Source organism: Mobula hypostoma, chromosome 3 (assembly GCF_963921235.1).
Source record: "Mobula hypostoma chromosome 3, sMobHyp1.1, whole genome shotgun sequence".
NCBI lineage: Eukaryota > Metazoa > Chordata > Chondrichthyes > Myliobatiformes > Myliobatidae > Mobula > Mobula hypostoma.
Window position 1 is genome coordinate 89,162,182 of NC_086099.1, and position 17,470 is coordinate 89,179,651.

The 17,470-nt window shown below is 41.5% G+C and overlaps 1 protein-coding gene across 2 annotated transcripts in view; it reads right to left on the reverse strand.

The window, feature by feature from the left end:
* The window catches only part of LOC134344118 (cytoplasmic polyadenylation element-binding protein 2-like), a 124,379-nt gene extending 115,075 nt beyond the window's left edge, over positions 1 to 9,304 (reverse strand). For both annotated transcript variants that reach the window (XM_063043418.1, XM_063043417.1), the window contains exons 1-2: positions 8,159 to 9,304; positions 6,154 to 6,438 (exon numbers count right to left, since the gene is read on the reverse strand). In XM_063043418.1, the coding sequence (XP_062899488.1) occupies positions 6,154 to 6,438; positions 8,159 to 9,304 (1,431 nt within the window). The remainder of the gene's footprint in view (positions 1 to 6,153; positions 6,439 to 8,158) is intronic.
* Between the last annotated feature and the right edge of the window lie 8,166 nt (positions 9,305 to 17,470).

Below are 17,470 nucleotides of genomic sequence, written 5' to 3' on the forward strand. Positions count from 1 at the left end.
CTCTGGAATTCAGAAGATTGAGGGGGGGATCTGATTCAAACGTATAAAATTCTAAAGGGATTGGACAAGAAAGATGCAGGAAGATTGTTCCCGATGTTGGGGAAGTCCAGAACGAGGGGTCACAGTTTGAGGATAAAGGGGAAGCCTTTTAGGACCGAGATGAGGAAAAACTTCTTCACACAGAGAGTGGTGAATCTGTGGAATTCTCTGCCACAGGAAACAGTTGAGGCCAGTCCATTGGCTATATTTAAGAGGGAGTTAGATTGTGGCTAAAGGGATCAGGGGGTATGGAGAGAAGGCAGGTATAGGGTTCTGAGTTGGATGATCAGCCATGATCGTAATGAATGGTGGTGCAGGCTCGAAGGGCCGAAAGGCCTACTCCTGCACCTATTTTCTATGTTTCTATGAATACAAGAGATTTAGACTGAATCAGTGTTCACCACAAAGAATAAGAGTAACATCTGAAAACAGATATACAAAAGGAATTGGGAAGATCTTAGGAAGGTTACAATCACCAGGTAAGTGGCACTTAAGAAACTGTTAGAGCTGCAGGCTGTCAAGTTTCCATATCTTTGGGGGGAGTCATCTCAGGATCTTTAAAAAAAATGATTAGTGGAACAGTTGGTGTTGCTTTTAATCTTCCAAAACTCCGTAAGTGCAAGGAAGGTCACTTTAAATTGGAAAATAGCAAATATAATTCCTTTATTCAATAAGAGGCAAAATGAAATCATGAAAATGCCAGAGCAATTAGCTGAACATCCATGAAAGAAAAATTGATAAAGGCTGTTATTAAAAATATTATGATAGCAGGGCACATAGAAAAATTCAAGGTAATCAGGCAAAGTCAACATGGTTTGGTGAAAGGAGTAACTTACTGGAACTCTTTGAAGTAGTAACACAGACTATCCTGAACTATACTTAGACTTCTGGAAGTATTTGTTAAGTAGCTGCATCAACAGTTATTATAAATAAAAGCTTGCAGTGTAGGATGTAACAAATTAGCATGTATTGAAGACTGGTTGGTTAACAGAAAACAGAGCTGATATGCTTTCCTTCCTGTGGACAAGATATAATGAGTTGTGTTCCTCAATTTCTTATAATTTACATAAATAATTTAGATGAAGACACCAGGGTTATGGCTATTACATTTTCTGATGACACAAAGATGGTAGAAAAATTAAATTGTGTAATACCCCTTGTAGTTTGTTTCAACATGTGGATAACGTGGGAAAATGTTAAATTGTCCATTTTGACAGGAAAATTTAAGAAATGTAGTAATCTAAGTGGTGAGGAAGTATAGAGGCCTGAGAAGCAGAGGGATTTGATTGCCTTCGTAGTTGATTTGCAAAAGGTTTGTACGCAGGTGCAGCAAGTAATTAGGAAAGCTAAAAGGATAATTTACTGTAAGGGGGATAGAAGGCAAAAGTAGGGGTGCTTTTGCCTCATATAGACAGAGAAATTGTAAGACCACATCTGGAGCAATGTGTACACTAATAACCTCCTTAATTGAAGGCCATTATTGTATTGAAGGCAGTTTAGAGAAGTTGGTCAGACTAAAACCTGGAGTAGGGGGTCATCTAGTGAGTGAAGGTTTCACATCAGGCTCATAGCTGCTGAAGTTCAGAATGAAAAATGACTTGACTGAAACACAGAGAATAAGTTATAGGTGTGGAGAAAATATGTCCTCCTGTGGAAGGATGTGGGAGAAGGCAGTTGAAGAAGAGCCTTTGAATATCTTCCCCACCCCCACCAAGTTATAAGTAGTCATACCCAAGTATTGAAAGGCTACATACATATACAACTAGATTATCCATGATCTTTTTTTAAAAGCTGAAACACTCTTAAGGTCCAAGATGTATGCAGATGTTCATAATTTATTTCTAGTCAGTCAGTCAGAGAAATATAAAGGGAAACGCAGAACAGACCATTTTCTCCTTTACTCTTAGTATTATATAATGTATTACCATCAAAAAACATAAGCAAGGACACATTTAAAGCAAGCTTGATAAGCACAGGTACACACAGAAAGGAATAGATGTATCAATTTATGGATTTAAATCAAATGAAGAGAGAGAGCTCACACAGAGTAAATATAGAATGATGAATGAACAGCACTGAAAAGCCTCTGCTTTATTTCTAACTAACTAACTTTAATGAAGGTGGAAATCAGTCTCTTGATTCTTATGTTTGTGAAAAGCAAAACTGAGGTCTCAGTACTTCCTTCGAATGTTTCCCCAAAAACAAAGTTGTATACAGATATATGCATAATCATGGTTGTCAGTACAGAAAGGAGAAAAAAATAAAAATTCAGCATCATTTTCTTTAAAAACAAGTTTGTTTCTCCAGTAAGCTTGTTTTGGTTCGACTACTTTGAATATTGAATAATACTTATTTTCTGTAAGTTTGGTTTTGTAGTTCCACCAATGAATCACAGAAGCAATACTGAGCTCCAGATCTTGAAAGCACAGCTGTTGTAATTGTTGGTGAATCTGAAAAGAAATCGTCCCTTCTAAGGATGTAGTAATTAGAGAAATGCTGAGCAATTATCAAAAACATCATCATGACATGCTTTCAAACTAAAAGCATAATTTAGCGAGTTAATCTATCAGAGTTCTGGTGACAATATTCCATACTTATGGTTTAGAAGTATCCTCTGCACTTTATGTATTTCTAAAATAATTTGTTAATTAATGGAAACAAATTCATTTTTTTTTAAGTATTCTGGAGAAAGCAAAATACACTATATCTACATTGCAACACACATCAAAGTTGCTGGTGAACGCAGCAGGCCAGGCAGCATCTGTCGGAAGAGGTGCAGTCGACGTTTCAGGCCGAGACCCATCATCAGGACTAACTGAAGGAAGACTGAGTAAGGGATATGAAAGTTGGAGGGGGAGGGGGAGATCCAAAATGATAGGAGAAGACAGGAGGGGGAGGGATAGAGCCGAGAGCTGGACAGGTGATAGGCAAAAGGGGATACGAGAGGATCATGGGACAGGAGGTCCGGGAAGAAGGTCCGCTCTGTCCGCCAGAGAAAGCAGGATCTCCCAGTGGCCACACATTTTAATCACATCCCATTCCCATTCTGACATGTCTATCCACGGCCTCCTCTACTGTAAAGATGAAGCCACACTCAGGTTGGAGAAACAACACCTTATATTCCGTCTGGGTAGCCTCCAACCTGATGGCATGAATATTGACTTCTCTAACTTCCGCTAAGGCCCCACCTCCCCCTCGTACCCCATCTGCTACTTATTTTTATGCGCACATTCTTTCTCTCACTCTCCTTTTCCTCCCTCTGTCCCTCTGAATATACCTCTTGCTCATCCTCTGGGTCCCCCCACCCCCACTCCTTGTCTTTTTTTCCCGGACCTCCTGTCCCATGATCCTCTCGTATCCGCTTTTGCCTATCACCTGTCCAGCTCTTGGCTCTATCCCTCCCCCTCCTGTCTTCTCCTATCATTTTGGATCTCCCCCTCCCCCTCCAACTTTCAAATCCCTTACTCACTCCCCCTTCAGTTAGTCCTGACGAAGGGTCTCGGCCTGAAACGTCGACTGCACCTCTTCCTACAGATGCTGCCTGGCCTGCTGCGTTCACCAGCAACTTTGATGTGTGTTGCTTGAATTTCCAGCATCTGCAGAATTCCTGTTGTTTGCTATATCTACATTGCTTCTGTCTGCCCTTCTTAGGGAGATCCTTACGAGTTGAGGATGATATGCTTCAGAGGCAATACTGTCTGCACATGGATTCTTCTTATGTGGCATGGCTGTTGTTTATCAGTTTCCAGATGGTCTTGACAAAGCAAGGTCTCAGGAAGGAATTTATTGAGTTAACACAACAATTTTATATATTAACAATGACAACTGAATAAGCACTTATAAAATTAATACTTTAGCATATTTCTAATACAATCCACAAGTTATAGAAAAACCAAAAAGATCTAAATGGACGCACATCACTTACTGTACATAGAGAGAAGACCTGTTTATGTAACAATACTCAAGAGTAACTGATCTTCGTCACAAATGCTTGTGCTAAAAATATTACATGTTTTGTGAAACATCTTCATTTGAGGGCTGTCCACTTATATAACTGCAAGTAGCTACTCCAGATGCCATCTACTGAATTATAGATTGCAAGCAATACCTGTACAACATTTAAGTTATGGTCTTTAAATTGATTCAAGAACAATCCCATTGAATTGGAATCTTTCCAACATAAGTCCATTTAAAATGGGAGAGAACCCAGGAAACTAGCTCAAAATTGTTAGAATCCGATATTTTGACAAATACAAGCTGTGCAGAAAGAATTGGCATTAATTTGCAAACTGCAAACCATGAGCTTTTTGGGACAAATTCTGCACCCCAGCAAAAAAAAGCACCAAATTTAGTATTACGATAGCAAACAACCTTCAAATGGCCTCTATCTTGACAGATGCCTTCTATCATTCAAAGTAAACTGTATATGTAAGTTTTCATTATTTACAAACACTAATTTCTTGCTTTTCCCCTTGGAACTGATATTTGTGATGCACAAGATGAAATAAATATTCAACACAATGCTTTACATTCAGGACAGCATCACAAATCAGTTCATCTTAATTCAACATGCATATACGCATGCCTTCCAAAGAATACTTTTAATATTGGGTACTAACAAAACACAACCCATCCCCTAACTCTAGAGCCACGCTTAAAAACAAATCTGCAACTATCCTTGTCTGAATGGCTTAGCACAATAATGTACAATCAGTGGTCACTATATTAGGCACACTTGTACACTTCATTAATGCTAGAATCGAATCAACCAATCACGTGGAAACAACTCAATGCGCAAAAAGGATGCAGACACAGTCAAGAGGTTCAGTTGTTGTTCAGACCAAACATCAGAATGGGGAAGGAATGCAAACTAAGTGACTGACCATGGAATGATTGTTGGCAGAAGACAGAGTGGTTTGAGTATCTCAGAAACTGCTGATGTTCACAGCCAACAGTCTCTAAAGTTTGGAGAGTGGCACAAAAAACAAACATCCAGTGAGCAGTAGTTCTGTTGAAGAAAGTGACTTGTTAATGAGGGAGAGTAGTTCAAGCTGAGAGGAGATTAACAGTAACTCAAATAACCACACGTTACAACAGTGATGTGCAGAAGAGCATCTATAAATGTACAACACAGCGAACTTTGAAGTAGGTGGGCTACAGCAGAAGACCACTGAGTGTAAGTTTAATATTGAAGACCAAACAAGTCACCATATATAACACTGAGACTCATTTTCTTGCAGGCAAATAGAATAATAACAATAGAATCAATGAAAGACCGCACCAACTGGGCATTCAACCAGTGTGCAAAATACAACAAGCTGTCCAAATACAAGAAAGAAAGAAATAATAATCAATAAATATTAAGTGAGCCCATAAGTTTTGGGAACACTTCAATGATGGGACAAGTTTAGTTAAATTATTCCCTTTGGTTCAAGAGCCTGATGGTTGAGGACTGTTCAGAATAACTGTTCTTGAACATGGTTTTGTGAGTTCTGAGGTTCCTCTACCTTCTTCCTGATGGCAGCATCAAGAAGAGAGCATAACCTGGGTGGTGGCAGTCCCTGATGTTGAATGCTGCTTTCCTGTGACATCGCTCCATATAGATGTGCTCAATGGTGAGGACATTACCTGTGATAGACTGGACCATATCAACTACTTTTTGTAGGATTTTCTGTTCAAGGGCATTGGTGATTCCATACCAGGCTGTGATGCAGCCAATCAATACCTCTCCACCACGCATTGTTAACCATTAGTCAGATTCTTGCTGAACTTAAAGTCTACCGGCATAAAATACTGTTAGCGTTTTGGAAAATAGTCACTGTCAAAAAATTCAAAAATGTCTGTACGGAATCAGAATAACTCACTATTTTAAAAATGTTTAATTCCTTCACGATGTTATGCTTAATGATCTATGAGAAAACTTCTCAAAAAATAACTGCTTGGCATTCAATGTCCAAATATCTGAATGACTGTGGCACATGGAAGACATGATAGTGCTATTCCGATCAGGATTTTAGAAAGTTTCTAATTAATCTTACCATTCTGGAAACTACAGCAAAGCATATTATGTTTTTGACTAGCACATACAAATAAAACAGCACGTTCTGTTCTTACCTGTAAAGGTAACAGTGTGTTGCTATTGTTGTCTGTCCTGAAAACATTGTCTTCAATCCAAGATTTTGGTGTCAGTGTTGGGGCTGAACGAGGAAATTTGGGTGGGGGCGGTGCTATAATGTTACTGGAGAAAGGTTTCTTCAGTGGAGAGATTTGGTTCATGGTCGTTGGCATTCCCACACCTCCAGTTCTGCGGTGATCTCTTGTCTGCAGGCCTCCCCATGAGACGCCTGCACTCCAGCCACTGCTCTGATGGCTGTTCCATGGAGACTGTTTCATTATGGGCTGATAATATTAAACATACATAATATTTAGCAACTGGACATGTTTAATTAACAGAACACAACTTGTGTGAAACTTTGTACAAACCCCATCACTCAAGTAGCCATTTGTGCACTCTGCCTAAACCTCTATTCCTCCATTTTAAAATTACCAGTAGTTTCAAATCCAGAAAGAATTTACCCCAGGAATATCTACCGCTATTTTTCACAGGTAAGCTTAGTCGATATACTCTTTCTCCAAAGGTTAATATTAAATTTTTATATATATATAAAACCAGCAACGGCTGGATATCCTTTCAATATTGTAATCTCCTTTCAATAAATTATTGCAGCCACATCCAACAGACAAAAAGGGCAGAAAAGTTAAATGTAATATAAAACTATTTTTGGCAATGTTTGTGTTTCAATACTGGGCATTAATATTGCTTAATACATATTACTGTAAATATTAATTTCAAAAAAGCAATTTGACAAATTCAGTCTCTTGATCGCATTTCAATTCAACCTATCCAGAGAAAAATATTTAAAATTTTCCGAATTGATATGACACAACATGGGATCGAAGTAGATTCAGACGAAATGAAATCACAAGTTCAAGACTAAAAGAATTATAATCTTCAAATTATGCCTATTAAGGCAGAGTTTTTTTGTTTTTGTACAACATTTTCCAGTTTTCATTGCCTAGCATTTTCCTACAACACGAAGTATTAATATTTAGTTAGATTTCCAGCAACGTCCAGCATTGTTCTAGCTAGAGTTCAAGATATACTGTGTTTTTACGCAACATCAATCTTAAACTATAGATAATGAAACTATGTTTAGATTAAGGATGTAGCTCGTTTAATGATTTGCAAAACAAAGGGTTGAAATTCTATGTTAGCTAAGAACCTTGTTCCCTATTTAAAACCGGCAGAGAACTGAAAACGTAAACACTAAACTGCACAATAAATTTCCATAACCACTCTTTTCCGCATCATGACGCTTTTATTCATCCAACTAAAATGCTGTATCAGACCGAATATTGCATTAATTCCCTTTATTTATCCCTATCTCAGGCTCATTAATGTAAAATTAAAGTAAAACTTCACAAATTAGCCAGTTCTTTGGGAGAGGGCGGGGTACGTGTAGGCAAGTGCTAAACGTCCCTCATTATCTTAGAAGAAATAAACTTGCAACATAACCCACTGCCGTCAATTGGCAACGTGCCAGTGCTAATTCACTCAAATATACTAATAAATTAGTTTTTCGCGTATATATTTAGACAGCAGTACGAAATCCGCTTTTCTTGAGGCGTAAACAACTTCAGTCGAGGTGTGGCTACAGAACGCCAAAGGGGAAAAAAATACAAGTACAGTATTTTGTCTTTCTTAACCTTTCCCAGGCGTTGACAGCTCACTCAGTGCACCATATTTCAAAAATGGAGAAGAGCAATTCACATAGCCCTCCAGTTTTCCTAGCGACTCCGCAGTTGCGATCGAGAGCAATCGGAGAACCGGATCCTTTCCCAAGGATCAACCTCCCTCAGCAAACAAAACCCAGCCGAAATCAGCGAGGCTGCCTGAAGCGCAACCTCGCAGACCACAAGCAAGGGGAGGAGGGAGAACGCAAGGTACAGCTTTAGATATGAAACGTATATCGAATGCACATTTTTAAAAAAAAAAGTGATGCTTCTCTGCACACAAACCGCAGAGGCTAATGAGGGACAGGGACGCCTCCGGCCTTACCTGGTGGTGGCTGTAGGTGCTCCTCTGGTGGGGGAAGGCAGCCTGGTGTTGGTGCTGCGGGTGGTGGTGATGCTGAAGGCCGACAGGGGACCGTCGGTTCTGCTGCTGCTGAGGTAAAGGCGAGAAGGTGCCGCCGTAGCCGTGGCCCACACCCGCCGTGTTGGCGGCGAAATTCTGGAAAAGTACTGTGCCATTGATGGACGGGATGCCGTGGAAAAGGCTGTCGTCGGCGGGGCTGGGCACCGGGCAAGGACCGCCACCCGATCCCGGTGAAGTGCTCATCTCAGCAGCGGTGGCGGCGGGTGCCGGAGACCAGGCGGTGCCAAAACCGGCCAGAACAGCCACTGGAGACGGAGAGGAGCCATTGCTGCTGCTGCCGCCGGCGCTGCTGCTCCCAGCCGGCCCGGACTCCTGCTGTTGGTGGAGCTGTTGCTGTTGTTGAAAACTAGCTCCGAGCCCCGGTAACATCCCGATTCCACCGCCTCCAGCTCCAGCGCCACCGGCCGCCGTCATGTTACCAGTAGCCTCCATCAGACCTTGTCCTCGGTGAGGCTGCTGCTGGGGGTGGTGGCTGCACTCTGCAATGTTCACGGAAGCGGCGGCGGCGGCAGTACATGCATCGGTGGAGGCGAGCGCGTCGCTGTCTCCCGTCCTTTCCTTCTCCAACTCCTCCTCCTCCTGGCGGCAGGGCGGCGGCGGCTCTCCGGGGTTGGTTAGCTGAGGCGGCGGGGCAGGAGCCGGGTGCTGATGACTGCGTTTGGTCAGAGAATCCGGACTGGGTTGCGGCCGCCGATCGCTCCTAGGTGTGGAAGTTGGGCGGCTGGCGTTCAGGACTGGAGCCAGAGCCAGTGACACGGAGCTGCTGCTGCTGCTGTTGCCGATGGTGGTGGTGATGGCGGTGCCTGTCGTCCTGTCCGGTATCAGAAGGTCATCATCCTGCATAATAGGGCTGGTGTGTGGAGCCCGGCTGACTGGTGGGAAAAACAAAGAGGCGGAGGAGGAGGCGGCGCCGGCGGCAGCCCGGGAGGTGGAGGAAACTGAAGGGCACGACGTGGCCGCCGCCAACACCGGCTTAGTGCATCGGTAAACGCCGACACCGCCCCCGCCGCCCGCCGGCTGGAACAGGGCGAAGCCGAAGTCGCTCATTTCTAACGTTACTCAGTGTTTGTCAGGGGCCAGCGCAGCTGTCCGCGCTGAGGCGGGCCACTCGTTCAGCACCGGCAGGGGGAGATCATGGTGGCTTTGGCCGGGCAGTGAGGGTGGGTAAAGATTTATTTCTCACCGAGGAAGCCCACAGTGTGTTGACTGTTTCATGTTGAGGGCACGGGTCTCCAGACTGACTCCCACCCACCGATCCCACACAGCGCCGGATCCCAACCTTTCGCCTCCGCCGGGGTCTCGCTGACCTTCCCCTCCGCCCCGCCACCCCCAAACCGCTGTGCTTGTTTCTAGGCTCCCCCTCGCTCACAATCGACGGGCTCCTGTTTGTCACAACCGTCCCCCTTCCCCGGCTGCGCGTGCGCACTTGACTTCCACTGTAAGCAGCGCAGTTTCGAGATGCCCCCTTCATTTGCATTGACGTCAGTAGCACGTGCGAAGCGCGTAGTAATCGCGCGCCGTGGGAAAACAAATACGCAGTAATTTAACGGTTTGTGTGCCGGAGGGGAGGCTTAATTCTAGTATATGGCAACTCAAGTTTGTATCTGCACTAATCCCATTTATCAGCCTTCTATGAGTTGGCAATTAATGTGTTGGTTTAGATACTTGTTAAATTTTGTATATGCCTCCTTAAATTTTTCAGCAAGCGTATACCAAACTACAACCACTCTCTGGGTGAAAGTATTCTTCCTTAGATCCACCCTATATTATTATTACTCACCTTAAACGTGTGCCTTCTGGTGTACTATGGAGGGAATCTATCTGTACCTTTCATAATTTTGCATACTTCTGTCAGATCCTCTCTCTGCCTCTTCAAGGAAAGCCATCCTGGCTTGTTAATTCTCCCCTCATTTCATCTCAGACAACAGAGAACAGGGGCTAGGGAAGAGAAAACAGAGGAGGTGGGAAAGGGGAGTGAGAGGGAGATGTCAAGAGGGTGGAGAAGGGAGGTTATGGATTGGAGAAAAAGAGACCTATAGCAGGAAGGAAGAAAAGCAGGATGGGTGGGTGGGTGGTAGAAGTGAAGGTGGTAACATTAGGAAAGGGGTCAAATAGGGGTGAGGTATTGAAAGATGGAGACTGGGTAGGTTGGGAGAGATTTCCAGAAATGTTCTCTTCCTGATGTTGATACTTGGATATGATTTCCATATTGTATAATATGATTACTCATACCCCATCTGTTATTTATTTATATACACACATTCTTTCTCTCTCTCTCCCCTTTTTCTCCCTCTGTCCCTTTGACTATACCCCTTGCCCATCCTCTGGGTTGTTCCCCCCTCCCCCTTGTCCTTCTCCCTGGGCTTCCTGTCCCATGATCCTCTCATATCCCTTTTGCCAATCACCTGTCCAGCTCTTGGCTCCATCCCTCCCCCTCCTGTCTTCTCCTATCATTTTGGATCTCCCCCTCCCCCTCCCACTTTCAAATCTCTTACTAGCTCTTCCTTCAGTTAGTCCTGTTGAAGGGTCTGGGCCCGAAACGTCGACTGTACCTCTTCCTAGAGATGCTGCCTGGCCTGCTGCGTTCACCGGCAACTTTGATGTGTGTTGTCTAATTCTAAAGTTGTTTTATAGTATTGTTAATTTCTCTTTAGAAATTTTTATAATTATTTCCAATGATAAGTGTTTAAAAATTATAACTAAATTTTGGGCCATTTGAAACTAAAGTTAAACATGCAAATTTTGGAGAATGTTACAACTTTGGTAAATTTATACAAATTTAAAGAAAATCTTAATTCGAATTAAGATGTTTTTCCATGGGAAAAAAGCTACTTTAAAATCATGGTAGTTGTTGAATACATGGAATAATACAATGCCAATTACAATCTTTTCAACCACTGTATGCTTGAAATAATGGTGGCATGAATTAAATTCATGCCTGGCTCTAGCACCTTGATAAACCCTCCAGTTCCTCAAAACCAAATAAAGTTTAATATGCTTTTGCCCTGAAGCAGAGAATCTTTGAGATTCTGTTATCCTACATGACATGTTGGTGTGATTGTACTAAATCTGTACTGTCTGCATATTCATATATAAATTACATATGTTCATCCATAATGTGTTCATTGACTCTGTTATTACTCCTGCAATAGCTGTTAAAATTATATTGTGGAGCCTGCATTAATATAAATTTGTAATCTTCGCATTGCCCTAAAATGCTAATTTGATTTTTTTAATTGTGAAGTTCCATAATGGGAGAGTATCATATGAATAAAATGACCCCAGGCAGCTTTTTGTAGATGCCATGAACTAGTGGGAGAATTTAGTAATGGTGATACCATTGAACTTCAGGCTGATAATAGCTAAATTTTCTCTTCTAGGGTATTTGGAATTGGAATTGGAATGACAAATGATTTGAAAGGGGTGGATAGCCAGAGGCTTTTTCCCGGGGCTGAAATGGCTAACACGAGGGGGCATAGTTTTAAGGTGCTTGGAAATAGATACCAAGGGGACGTCGGGGTAAGTTTTTCACACAGAGAGTGGTGGGTGCACGGAATGCACTACCAGTGACAGTGGTGGAGGCGGATACAATAGGGTCTTTTAAGAGACTCTTAGGTAGGTACATGAAGCTTAGAAAAATAGAGGGCTATGCAGTAGGGAAATTCTAGGCAGTTTCTAGAGTAGGTTACATGGTCGGCACAGCATTATGGGCCGAAGGGCCTGTAACGTGCTGTACATATTCTGTGCCCTGTGCTTTTCTTCAATAACAAGTTGCAAAGGAATAGCACTTCATGTTCTTGATGTGCAATGCCAAGAGCCTGAAGGGAAAATTTAGATAAAGTCTTAGAATGTTTATTCGCCCACATCAAAGCAATTTTTTTAGTTCTGCCCACTAGAATTTTCTATGTAGTCTTATAAATATTTCTTAATATACGTGTGTGTGTGTGTTTTTGTGTGTGTATGTATATTCTTCTTGGTGCACAAATATATCAGTGCTGTCCCACTCTGCTCACCAGACCTGGAATATCTAGCAGTTAAGTGCCGTCCTTTTTACCTACCACGGGAGTTCTCTGGGGTCATTTCGGTAGCAGTTTACATTCCTCCTTAGGCCAATGTCAAGCAGGCTTTAGATGATCTGAGCAATGGGATCAACATGCACGAAACAGCGCACCCTAACTCCTTCACCATCGTTTTGGGAGATTTTAACCAGGCCAGTCTGAAAAAAATCACTAAGCAATTATGATCAACAGATCACTTGCAATACCAGAGGAAACAACACACTGGACCATTGCTACACCACCATTAAGAATGCCTACCATGCTGTTCTGTGCCCTCACTTTGGGAAGTCTGATCACCTGGCTGTACTTCTACTCCCTGAGTATAGGTAGAGACTGAAGACTGCAGCACCAGCAGTGAAGACCAAGAAGGTATGGACAAGGGAAGCACAGGAGTAGTGGACTGGGCTGTATTCAGGGATTCATCTTCGAACCTGGATGAGTATGCTGCAGTTATTACCGACTTCATTAAAACCTGTGTGGATGATTGTGTGCCTACAAAGACTTACTGTACATTCCTAAACCAAAAGCCATGGGTGAACCAGGAGGTACATTGTCTGCTGAAGGCTAGATCTGTGGCATTCAACTCTGGCAACCCAGGTCTGTACCAGAAAACCAGGTATGATTTGCAGAGGGCTATTTCAAGGGCAAAGAGACAATTTCGAATGAGGTTGGAGGCAACATTGGATGCACGGCAACTCTGGCAGGGTCTGCAAGACATTATTTCCTACAAAGCAAAACCCAATAGTATGAATGGCAGCGATGAACTCAACACCTTCTATGCCCGCTTTGAAAGGGAGAACACCACTACAGCTGTGAAGATCCCTGCTGCACCTGATGACCCTGTGATCGCTGTCTCAGAGGCCGATGTTAGACTGTCTTTAAAGAAAGTGAAGCCTCGCAAGGCAGAAGGTCCCGATGGAGTACCTGGTAAGGCTCCGAAAACTTGTGCCAATCAACTAGCGAGAGTATTCAAGGACATTTTCAACCTCTCACTGCTACGGGTGGAAGAACCCACTTACTTCAAAAAGGCAACAATTATACCACTGTCTAAGGAGAATAATGTGGGCTGCCTTAATGACTATCACCCGGTAGCACTCACATCGACAGTGATGAAATGCTTTGAGAGGCTGGTCATGACTAGACTGAACTCCTGCCTCAGCAAGAACCTGGACCCATTGCCATTTTCTTACAGCCACAATAGGTCAACGGCAGATGCAATCTCAATGGTTCTTCACACAGCTTTAGACCACCTGGACAACACAAACACCTATGTCAGGATGCTGTTCATCAACTACAGTTCCGCATTTAATACCATCATTCCCACAATTCTGATTGAGAAGTTGCAGAACCTGGACCTCTGTACCTCCTTCTGCAATGGGATCCTCAGCTTTCTAACCGGAAGACCACAATCTGTGAGGATGGTGATAACATATCCTCCTCGCTGACAATCAACACTGGCGCACCTCAGGAGTGTGTGCTTAGCTGTACTCTCTATATACACATGATGGTGTGGCTAGGCATACCTCAAATACCATCTATAAATTTGCTGACAGTACAGCCATTGTTGGTAGAATCTCAGGTGGTGATGAGAGGGCATACAGGAGTGAGATATGCCAACTAGTGGAATGGTGCCGCAGCAACAACCTGGCACTCAGCGTCAGTAAGATGAAAGGGCTGATTGTGGACTTCAGGAAGGGTAAGACGAAGGAACACATACCAATCCTCATAGAGGGATCAGAAATGGAGAGTATGAGCAGTTTCAAGTTCCTGGGTGTCAAGATCTCTGAGGATCTAACCTGGTCCCAACATATCGATGTAGTTATAAAGAAGGCAAGACAGTGGCTGTACTTTATTAGGAATTTGGAGAGATTTGGCACATCAACAAATACACTCAAAAACTTCTGTAGTTGTACTGTGGAGAGCATTCTGACAGGCTGCATCATTGTCTGGTATGGAAGGGCTACTGCACAGGACTGAAAGAAGCTGCAGAGGGTTGTAAACCTAGTCAACTCCATCTTGGGCACTAGCCTACAAAGTATCCAGGACATCTTTAGTGAGTGGTGTCTCAGAAAGGCAGTGTTCATTATTAAGGACCTCCAGCACCCAGGGCACGCCCCTTTTCTCACTGTAACCATCAGGCAGGAGGTACAGAAGCCTGAAGGCACACACTCAGCAATTCAGGAACAGCTTCCTCCCTTCTGCTATCCGATTCCTGAATGGACATTGAATCTTTGGACACTCTCTTACTTTTTTTTTAATATACAGTATTTATGTTTTTCCACATTTTAAAAAATAGGTTCAATATATGTAATTGATTTACTTGTTTATTTATTATTCTGATATATATATATTCAGTTCTCTCTTGTGGGCCACTTTGGAATATGCCCTCATCACATCTGCAGGCAACGATCACTGGATTGCAACCATATAGTGTGTCAAAAAGCTTTTCTCATGTGACTTTCAATTCTTTTTGTTTTACTCCTGTGATCTCTTGATTTCAAGTATAGTTAGTGTACGGATGAGCAGATTAGGGTGGTTGACGAAGGCAGCTGAAATAATGTGGGAAAGAGGGGCAGCATTCATGGGAGATTCTTACCACTGCTTGAACAGGAGGAACTGTATCACTGAAATAAGTGACATATTAATCAAGCTGGGACCAGGAACATTGCAATTATGTAAATGAAATTTGACAGAAGCATAAGTGAGGTCATCTAATTTGTACTTGGAAAGTATGGAACAGAATGCTTTCTAAATTGTGTAAAGCAAAAATCTGTGGAGATTGAAGGACTAGGAAACCTAATTGCATTGAAGCAAAATGCAGACAGTATAAATAGGATAATGCAATGCTGTTATTTATACCTAGGGGACTGAAGTACAAGGTTGAAATTATGTTGCAACATATTCCCTGATTAGAACACAGCCAGAGTGTTTCAAGTCATTCTCAGCACCAGGGATAAGCCATGCCAAGGGTGAAGTGTATATTTAGCAGAATGACGCTGAATTTCAGAAGTAAAAATTAGCAGAGATTATATAAACCAGAGGTACATCTAATCCCTAATTTATAAGATTGAAGTTTGATTTGATTAGGAATTTGAAGATATGAATACAATGAAAGGAGAAGTGGAGGGAAATCACTTTTGCTGGTTGAGTGACTTTGAAGTAGGTGCGAAAGTCAGAATGACTTTTAGCAGTGAAGTTGAAAACACTTCTCACACATTCTCTTCTGTATCTGGCAGTTAACTTATCTGAATTCTGAGATGATACATTGTTAAATAATTTTATTAGATGTTGAGAACAGTAGTGATTGAAATATGGTTGTATAGATTGGTAGAACTGACTGAAGCATCTGCATGACCTATCCTTGATCCTGTGTCACCGATGAACTTTTCTGTATGCTGAATAAATTTTCAATTTTTTTTGAGTGAGATTTCAGAATCAGATTTATTACCTCTGACGTATGTCATGAGATTTATTGTTTTGTAGCAGCAATATGAAGCAAAACATAAAAACACTATAAATTACAATATGAACATATAAAAATAAAGTGCAAAATGAGAGCGAATTAATGAGGTAGTTTTTATAGACCATTCAGAAATCTGTTAGCAGAGGGGAAGAATCTGTTCCTAAAATGTTGAATGTGCATCTACAGGCTCCTTTTCCTCTTCGTTGATGGTAATCATGAGACGAGGGCATGTCTTGGATGGTGAAGGTTTTTCAAAATGGATGCCACCTTGAGGCATCACCTTTTCAAGGTATCTTCAGTGATGGGGAGGCTAGAATCCCTGATGGAACTGGCTGAGTTTACAGCCCTCTGTAGCTTTTTCTGATTTTGTGCGTTGGCAACTCCAATATACAGGATCAGAAGATATGAAATAATTACATCTCAGTAAAACATTCAACAGATGATCCCAGGATAGGTCACCCTGCGGAGGAATTTGGGGTAAGAATCAGTCAGGAAATTGGAACACTGGAGCTCTGAACTTTCCACTGCATCAACCTTCCAGCATATGGAAACATTAGATTCCAGGTTATCTTGTTATCCAATGTGGTTCTGTCTGATACTTCCAGTTGTTTGTTTCTAAAGTCACATTAATATTATAATAGGGTATAGTTGTCCCTTTCCATGACCAATGCCAGTTATGTTCTTTTGCCATATGGGACAGATGAAATAAATATGTCAAACTGAGGCAGGTGATAGTGCTGTTTAGTGTTGAATAATCAGTGGTAATAATTAACTAGGCAAAACCTGACAAAAATAATGGGCTTTCGACCAGCTGAGGTCTTTAAGTGATGTTTGAATGATCTCTTATAAAGAAAATCTTCTGCGAGGTTTTTCTTATCAATAGGGACAATTTAGATAACAAAATAAACTTAAAAGGTGTTGACTCCTAAGATAGGTATTTTTTTAATTTCAGAAAATGTCACAAGGATAATGTTAAAATTAATAAGTTGCATAATGATCAAGCAGTTCCCGTTACATTAATGTAATAAATTAAATACATAATAAAATGTTTCTGATTTAAAAAAATCCTTAAAAGCATTCCCAAATTTAGTGCTTTTACAATTTAAGGGGTATCAGTTTTGTATTCAAATATTACTATCTGTTAGAACAGGCACCACATATAAGCTCTTTGACACCATTCATTATGAATAGCTCTTAACTTCACGCCAAGTGACAAATCTGAGGATTCAGATAATTTGTCAAGATGGGTATTTATAGGAGAAGTACTGATCTTCTTTAGCTGTAAACATACAGTGTCCTACAATGCTGCTTAGTTATTTAAAGCATTTTTTGTTTTATTTATGATTTATCATTATTAATACTTATTAAAATATTTCTGAATTTAAGATCCTTATTTTGTGTTAAATATAAACTATTGGTAAATCAAAATATATATCTTATAAGACAAACAATGAGTTTATTATCATTGTTAATTGTTGCATCATCAGAGATTATCTGTTCCTTCCACTTCATATTTTAATTTAGTTGTCATAAAAGTTGCATTCTCGTTTTTACTGGTAAAACCCTAGACTGAAATAGATCTGCAGCTGTTGATATTGCCATTGTGAATCTCTTCGCCTTTCTGTGATCTTCACTCTTCATTGGTCGTTTGATTTTAATATTTAGCCTAGGATGTAGGGGCTTATTGTTATA